The 8,643-nt window shown below is 33.8% G+C and overlaps 1 protein-coding gene across 2 annotated transcripts in view; it reads right to left on the bottom strand.

Moving 5' to 3' along the window:
- Positions 1 to 332: 332 nt before the first annotated feature.
- Positions 333 to 8,643, bottom strand: part of MTDH (metadherin) — a 31,186-nt gene continuing 22,875 nt past the window's right edge. Inside the window, exons 11-13 of one of the 2 annotated variants that reach the window (XM_012571942.5) lie at positions 6,563 to 6,682; positions 2,630 to 2,786; positions 333 to 1,028 (exon numbers count right to left, since the gene is read on the bottom strand). In XM_012571942.5, the coding sequence (XP_012427396.2) occupies positions 958 to 1,028; positions 2,630 to 2,786; positions 6,563 to 6,682 (348 nt within the window). In that variant the 3' untranslated portion in view covers positions 333 to 957. The remainder of the gene's footprint in view (positions 1,029 to 2,629; positions 2,787 to 6,562; positions 6,683 to 8,643) is intronic. The other variant, XM_030266455.4, reaches the window with a different exon arrangement.

The following is an 8,643-nucleotide window of genomic DNA, read 5'->3' as shown; positions in this document are numbered from 1 at the left end:
TCCAAATAATTTGTGAGTGAAAAATTCACTTTGATTTCTTCAGCATTTTAATAATATAGACACCAGAATTTGGAATGGTAAGTCAACAAGTGTTAAGAGAAGGGGAAGTTTGATTTAAGTTCATTTCATGAGTTTAGAAGTTAAAAGAATAGTTTTTAGCTGGGATCCTGAATCAGCCAAGAACTGTAGGGAATGAAAAAGATAACCAATTTTATGCACATTACTGAATTCTTAAAAATATACTGTTATCTTCAATAATTCAAGTAAGGTAATAGACATTATAAAAAATAACTTCATGAACCATACTCAAGTTTCAAATCACATTCTCAAACTTTTAACCCAAAGCAGTTTTATTGTGTTAACTTCATATAATAAACCATGAAGGTCTGACTGTACAAATGGTTAATGATTTGCACTTGTGATTCCTGTGATAGCTAGCAGACTTGCTAACCAATTTACTGTAAAGATATGGCAGATTATGTATTGAATCAAAGCACTTTGATTTAGGCATGAAACAAATTAAAATGGTTGACATTCTGTGCTTCTAATGTACCACTCGTAAGAGAGGCAAGAAACACCCATTATTGTACAGACGATTATTTTTACAGAAAACCCTTCCTTGAAATTAATCTTTTATCCGCAGCTGTAGATGAGAGTATAATCTGTTGTAAACAGGGCACTGTGTTGTAAAACCAGTTTTTTTTTAAATTATTATCTCTCTCCAAAAGTTGGAAAAACAGACTCTTCAGAATGTCTTTCAAATGTAGCATGTTCTGTTTGCTATATCATAAAGTTACTTTCATTTGATTCCTTTTTAAAGATGTTTGTGTTCACAGCAGTTCTGTTTTTAAAAATTGTTTCAAATTTATATAAAATTCTGTACATGTTCACAAATTATTGCATAAACAGCATAATCTTCATGACAATATTCAGCAACACATGTCCATCTTAGGAATTTCACGTTTCCCTTCTTGCTTTTTTCTTCTTTTTAACTTGTTTGGGAGATTCCCAGCTTTCTTCAGACTTTGCTAGAAAACAAAACATAATTATAGTGTTAGGACTGAGAACATTTACGCAGAATTGGCTTTTAAAACCCTGGACAATACACAATGTATTATTATGAAGTGATTCAGATCAATCAACTAGAAGTTTTATTCACCTGCTTCAAATGAAAATAATTTCATTTGAAATGCATCTAAAACAACCATCCAAACGAAATGCTTTCCAAATTCATCCTACTTTTTTTACCCCACAAATACTTAAGAGTGATAAACATCAAGGGTCATTCATTTTGCAAATGTATTATTTACAGTAGAATCATTGTTGTTTTCTGGCCTAGAAATAATGTACATCTACACAATTGACATTAAATGCTCACTTTTACCAGATTATACTGTTTTTAACCACTACATATGAGTAGTTTTTAGAAGTATTGAACTATGTAAATATGTGGTTACATGGAATCCATAATCCAATACAGAAGCACTATGTTCTTAATAAAACAGACTGCCTTAAAACATCCTGGCTGCCAAAAGCAGTGAAAAACATTAACTATTGTACATACTGACCCTAAGAGATTTTCTTTCAGTTACTTAGACATGAATCAATCACAAAAGATTTCATGTTTTAAAACCACAACAAAAAGTTCTAATCTGATACATTGACTTGAAATATTTCATTGTTTCATGTGTTCAAAGCCAAGAAGCCAATTTTGAGATTTTGTAATTATGAAGTCATCATGTTTCTTCTGCAGTCATTAAAAATTCATTTAGTACTTCAACACTTAGCCAGCAACTTATGGATTGTCAGTATTTATTAATTTTATTTAAGAATCTGAATCAAAGCATCTTTTTTTTTTTTCTCCAAGCAATACCTTTCACATTCTTACTTCCCTTCTAAATTTCCTGTTTTACTGTGCGAGTACTGCAAATGCTTTTGAGTACGAACATGTTTGTCAAGTACAACAGAGGGCATATTTGATGTTTCTGGGCACAGCATATTTTTAAAAAACAATATACCTGCAGCAATTTAGCCAGATCTATGTGCTGTTAGACTACAAAAAAAACCTCCACCCAATACCTTTCTACTCCCAAATAAACAACTGTTTTCCTCTATGATTACATGGAAGCATATGGGAAAATATGCTAATGAGCTAAACTGAGAAATCAAAAGACCTTAGTAGGCTGAAAATTGAATTATTTGTATTTTTCCCCAAATTTCTGGTAGCTAACTATTCTGTCAACTGCAATGTCAGTAACCATCTGTTCTCCACTGAAGACTTGCAAGCAGCCCTTTGAAACAATGGTGGCAGAACTCCTTAGTCACAGCACAGAACTCCAGTCCCAATGGTGATGAGTATATCCAAATGTCTCTTAAAGACCAGGCAAGCCCAACAGACATTTTCAGCCGTCCAAGCATATGAAGCCAATTTTTCATCAAAATGAAAACAAAAATATCAAGGTGGTGTTAACTTCAATGAAGTAAAAAATATGGCAAGATGTATAAATAAGTCACAATGATCTCATATGGCACTTTAAACTCAAATCCAAGGGCAAAGCATTCTGACAACACTCCATGGACAAAGTACATCCTAACTTCAGACAAATAAACTGCACTGAGAGATACTTACTCTGTGGAGGAGGCACACTGTTTTGCTTAATATTGGGACTAGAAACATCTGTCTCTTGCAGCATCTGTGGCACTTGGGAAGCAATCTTGTCAGAATTGCTCTCTGATACAATTACAGATGGCTCAGTAGAAACAGCAAGTGGAGGAGCCTCCTCAGACTATTTGAGAAACAAAAATAAGAGTTTCCAAAAGTTTTTAAAGTAATACAAAAGCAAACACACTTAAATGGTGTTATTTTGGCAGTATACTTAGCAGCTGCTGAAAAGACTACATTGAAAAATGAAGCCAATATTAAAATCCTTAAAAATTTTAAATTGAGGCTGTAATACTATGACTGCCATCTAGTGTCAACATTTTTAATTGCATACAAGCAAAGATAAAAGACACTAATTGTTAAAATACAGCACATGCAAAGAAAGGGAGACCAATCTATAAACTACCAAGACCTTAAAAGGATTCTAGAACATTCAACAGAGATGTGAAACAGTGACACATATGCATTTGGTCGCAAGGTAAGCAGGCAAGTTAAATAGTACCAAATAGATAACTCAAACCCAAAACAAATTGCACCTCCAGTAACTCTTATAAACCACTCAAAACACTCTGTATGCTTATAAAATAACAAATACTGGCAAAAGCAGCCAACAAGTATTTCAGTGGAACTTACTGCAGAAATAACTACTGAATAAAAGGTACTTGGAGTATTTTTCAATTATCTAGTTGATTTTGAAGGTTCCCATTACAGAGACAAAATATAACTATACCCTAGTGTGTAGCACTTATTGTAATTAAATTACAGCAAAACAGGAAAAAAAGAATAGGAAAGTCAGAACATAAAACATAAGATCCCACACTAAGTCACCAAATGACAAAAGGCTTCAAAAAAGAATGTATTAGAACACAGCATCTCACCAAGCAATAAACCTCAAACATTAAGATGTTATTAAGAAATTATAGCTGTAGTTGTGTCACAATAGCCAAGACCAGGAACTATATAAACAAAACACGGAAGTCTACATCCTTGGATGCAGATGTACAGATCCTACATCACCAGTTTTTACTGCTTCCATCACTATAATGTAAGCATCTCAAAAATTCAGTCAGAACATTTGAGCAAAAAGATACAAATTTCTTTTTTAATCATATCATACTAAGCAAGAAATTAAACTGCTTTAATTGAAAAACCCCAACATATTAATTTAAAGGCTAGCAGTTCTCTAAACTTTCATGAATAGTTTGCTGTGCTCTTACACATCAACTGAAAAGTTTTTTTAATATCTGTAATTGCAGCATTTTTCTCAATCTACTGAAAAATAAGTCATCTCAAAATTTTTTATACATCAATCATGCTGATAAAATGAACTCCCATGCTACAAAATTCCAAGCTTAGGCAATTCTAATGTTGTCAAATAGTCAGCAATCGTCTGTTACATAAACAAATGAACTTAAACTGTGATTTCTGAAACAAAGGAGGACATAAAGCTTCTAGTGCAAGATAATCAATTCAGGTTTGGTATCATAGTTTTGCTAGGACAGTCTCACACTTGACCAGCAGGTAAAGCAACTCAATTACAATTTTAATAGCTCAGCTGTCTCAGATTGACTATGAAACATGTTGCAGCTTGAGTGTTACAGCATTCAGTATTACTGCAAATGTAATGATACAAATACATACAACACTATCTGGAAATTTTTCCATATACTTCTGTCTGAATTTTGGATACAAAAAGTGGGTAGTCATGAAGACATTAAAAAATGGATACTACTCTTTGCTAGAATATTCTCTGCTAATTCAGAAAGAAGGCCTGAAACAACAAATAAAGCCTATTAGATAATATAAATAGTTATGTGCATAATTCTATGATTCAATAATGAAGTAGTGACTTGTCAAACTGTTGCTTCTTTTTCAAAGTATCTCTCTTCATTTAAAACTTGTGCTTGTTGATAAAAGGCAAAAGGTTTCAATGCAGCCCGATGTATAGCATGGGGCAAAGACCATCACCAGATACTGTGATGTGAAACACAAGGTGCAACATTCAGCTGTTCCTGATGTTTATGAGCATATACTAAAGAACAACTTCTTTGTACACAGTTTATTTTTCCCTATATTGCATTCTCATGTTTTGGAGCATTTGCTTAAGACTAAACTACCCACCTTGGAAACCCAAGTCATCCATTTCACACATCAGCCACAGACTGTTTCTAAAACCTTTTACAACAGCCACGTCAAACAATATTGGAAGGCATCTTTGTATGTGTGAAATTACAATGAAGCCAAACCTGATGGCAAGGAGACTTGATAGACTGACAGTCAGGTACAACAATTCATAAATTGTCCTTTATCAACTCCAGTTTCAGAGAATATTAGTAATGATTTTATCTTTTGCCCCCACACCAAGTTTAATACAGAACACTTCTTGTTTCACAGTTACCGCTTACACAACTATACACAGACACATATATGAACAGATTGAATTTAGGAGTCAAGAGTAACAGAAGCCCTCAAGCCCCTCAAAAACAGTGCAGTGTAGGTCTACATGAGATGCTAATGCCATCAAATCATCTAGAAAGTTGTGTGTGATTATAAACCATAAAGCACTGAGCAAAATCTCCTGAAACTGGGCTTGTATTTTGGCAATGCTGACAGCTTGTGAGAAAAAAAACCAAAAAACTGCAGATATTTTTCAAATCAATTTAGATTTCTGAACAGCAGAATCTGTAGTCTTCCAGGATGCACTATTATGCCTTTTTCTAGAAGTCAAAAACCTGCCACCTTAATGTCACAATCCAAATTTTCTGTCTACACATTTTCAACTAAAGCCTCTAAAATAAAACAAAAATTCATACTTCCAGGAATAAAGCCACTTGCATACACAGGCAGATTTCTTTTCAAATACAGCTTAAAAAAAAAAAACAACAACACCACAAAACCCAACAATACACTTTTCAGACAGAATAGGCAGCTGTTGCCAACCTCGATTAAAAGTTGAACTGATCTAAACTAATCAGTTGTAGCAAATAACTGTAGTAAAGCTCTACTTTGGTAGCCTTAAGTATGTCTAAATGTGCTTTTCAAGTAATTTTCAACCAAAATAGTACTTCTGACTTTTTATTTGGTAACTTGCAGCCCCTTGTAAAGGATTTCACTTTGATGTTTTCATTTGACTCTTAAGACCTCATTATTTTTATGAAACTAATGCTTATCAATTAAAAATTATATCTCAGTATTCTGACATATACTCTGTGGTACCGAACTGCTGTGTCACTAGTGTTGTTCACTCCTTATGGAAATAAAAAACAAAAACCAAAGCCACTGGAAATATTAAGTATTTTACACCTTCCTAGAATGTGATGCTTCGTAGGGTAGCAGTACCTAAGAAGCTGCTGCTTGGAGAAAGATTGAAAGAGAATCTGTATTGTCTAGAATACGTTTCAACTGTGAGCTGAAGCAAACAGTTTGTGAATTGGTTCAAATAAAATATTTTCTTATTCAGCCATTAAGCTCAGTACAGCTATCAAAAATCAATTTTAGACTGCATTTAAGTCAGAATATATTAAGTTAGTAACACTTCGTTCTATTGCAATGTAACAGTAGAATATGCCACTAGTCTTGTGCTCAGACCTATTAGTTCTTAGGTTTCTACATTTCCAAGTTTTAAACCATTACCGGAATATTAAAACAAGAAAGTAACTTGCCAGTAAAGAAAGTGACTACTGATTTGGAAGACACTGCTTTACAGAGTAGACATACTTTTTAATAAAAACTCATAACTGACCTCTACCTAGAATTCAGCTGTTCAATCTCCTTTATATTCATAAACATAGAGCCTGAAACAGTATTCCTACTGCAACCTTATCTACACAAATTAATGTGTCAAATGACCTGAGCATTTCCAAATCAAATTGTAACATAAATCAAATTTTGCATCCCTACCTTAGCTGGTTCACTAGTACTTATGGTCTTCAAAGAAAAAGCTCTTTCCTGCTGTGCTTGAACTTTTGAGGTATCCGCCTGAAATTGCTCTCCAGCTTCTCTATCCAGTTCTTCAGCATCCTACAAAAAGGGGAGTGGGAGGGGAAAAAAGAAGAGCCTGTGTTTGCAGTGAAGTTCTGACTCTTCTCCCCTGTGAATGAGTTTTGTTGCCATAATCAGCTTCTATAACTCAGAAAAGCTATCAAAAGAATAATTGAAGCAGTGGGCTCACACTAGCCTATGCTAACACTCAAAATGTATAGAACAACATAATAAACAAATACCCACAGAATCCAATGAAGCCCAGAAAGCAGGATGTTTAATGCATACTAACAAAAATCCCAATCTCAGAATGAACTGCACTTCACACTCCTGTTAAATTATAAGAATGTGAAATTAAAATGAATTTACTCCACACACTTTGCAAAAGTATCACAATGACACTTGACTGCTTTTGGTTCTGTGCTTTGTTACAAGTTTTAAATGCAAGATGTATAGTTTCCTATCCTTATTACACTTTAATATTTGTGCAACCCAGTTTAGTTTACCATAATGCTTGTAAAGTAACCCTCAACACAGAAACTGAAAATAAATCCAAAGTATCCAAGCATCTCAACCTTTACTCCTTAGACAATCTAAAGTGGGAAGTTTTCATTTTAAATATAGAATTAGAGTAGTTACACTTGTTAGTGGCACTAGAAGAATCCTGTGGTCATGAGAGGTCTCGAGTTTAAACTGGAAACACTGTTCCCTCACTTATTTCCTTAGAAAATGCAGTCACAGCCTAAGTCTGATTCCTGACAGGAAAGAACACATATTGGCTTACTCCAAGCACTTCAGCTGGCTTCTATTGCCTTAACAAACATTGAAGTCATGAAACGAGTGTGAACATTTAAGTATGATCAATGAAAAATGAAGATGTTTAAATGAATGTTTTCCATTTGCAGAGGGTAAGTATATAAATTTTAAATGAGTTTCAAGCAGGACTGGCAAACTAAATTATTAAACTGTTATGACAAGAGTAGCTTCTGTGAGCAGTTCAGCCTGCCCCTATCAAGCAAAACTCCCAATTCTACACAAAAATTTAATAAATGTAAGTTCTTATCTGTAAACTGATGACTTAATAGACTGATGGGCTGAAAGAAAAAGTAACAGAACTGGAATGGCTGGAGAACAATGAATAGAATAAAAAATCTGATTACGTTAATATAGAAAGACTCTACTTGACATATATAATTTAAAATATAGCTCACAAGCAATGGGAAAAAGTTCAGAATGCCCTCACTGACCTTAAGACTCATGTAGGACACTCACAAATACCTGTTAATCATAATTTATTAATCTTGACTTATACTAGAGTTATAGCAGAGACCAGAACAGATTTTAATTTAAAAAAAAAAGCTGCAGCCCAAGTACTCCCAGACTGAATTTGCCTCAAAAGAAATAAGGGAAATCAACACAAGCTCCACCTCTGCATAGACAACGTGAAAATAAAATTTCCTGTAAAAGAAATGTAATGTTTTACAACTTTAAAGAAACTGAATATATGATAACTGTAAAAGCAAATCCAAAGCAAGTATGACTGAAGTTTTTGCTTTCCCTCTCTGCTTCATTCTAATCTAGTCAGATTCCACTGAATATTGGTTATTCTGTAACTGTAAAGAATATAAACTATGAATGGCTGTCACAATAAACACAAGCAGGATACATTCTGATCATTAGCTATTAAAAGCTTTCTCCCTTTAGGAAAGTACTGGTTTCATCTATTCAAACATAATTCAATTGCCACGTGAAGTGCAATCTGCTTTTGCTATTTTTACATATCTGCATTAATGCAATTCTTCAAAAGCTATTTAAGCAACACAGAAAACTCCAACCATCCTCAGTCCAAAAATATTCTTTCCTTCACTGAAATCTGACTCACGGAGTAGCTCCACCAACTGAGCTTGAAGCATTGGCACTTACCATTTCACATAAATCAAATTAAAACAGCACTTCAGAAAACCATTATATTCTCACACAATTATACTTGAAGACAGCTT

This window comes from Taeniopygia guttata, chromosome 2, assembly GCF_048771995.1.
Source record: "Taeniopygia guttata chromosome 2, bTaeGut7.mat, whole genome shotgun sequence".
Taxonomy (NCBI): Eukaryota; Metazoa; Chordata; class Aves; order Passeriformes; family Estrildidae; genus Taeniopygia; species Taeniopygia guttata.
The sequence above is the reverse complement of the archived record's forward strand: the minus strand, read 5'-3'. Positions and strand labels throughout refer to the sequence as shown.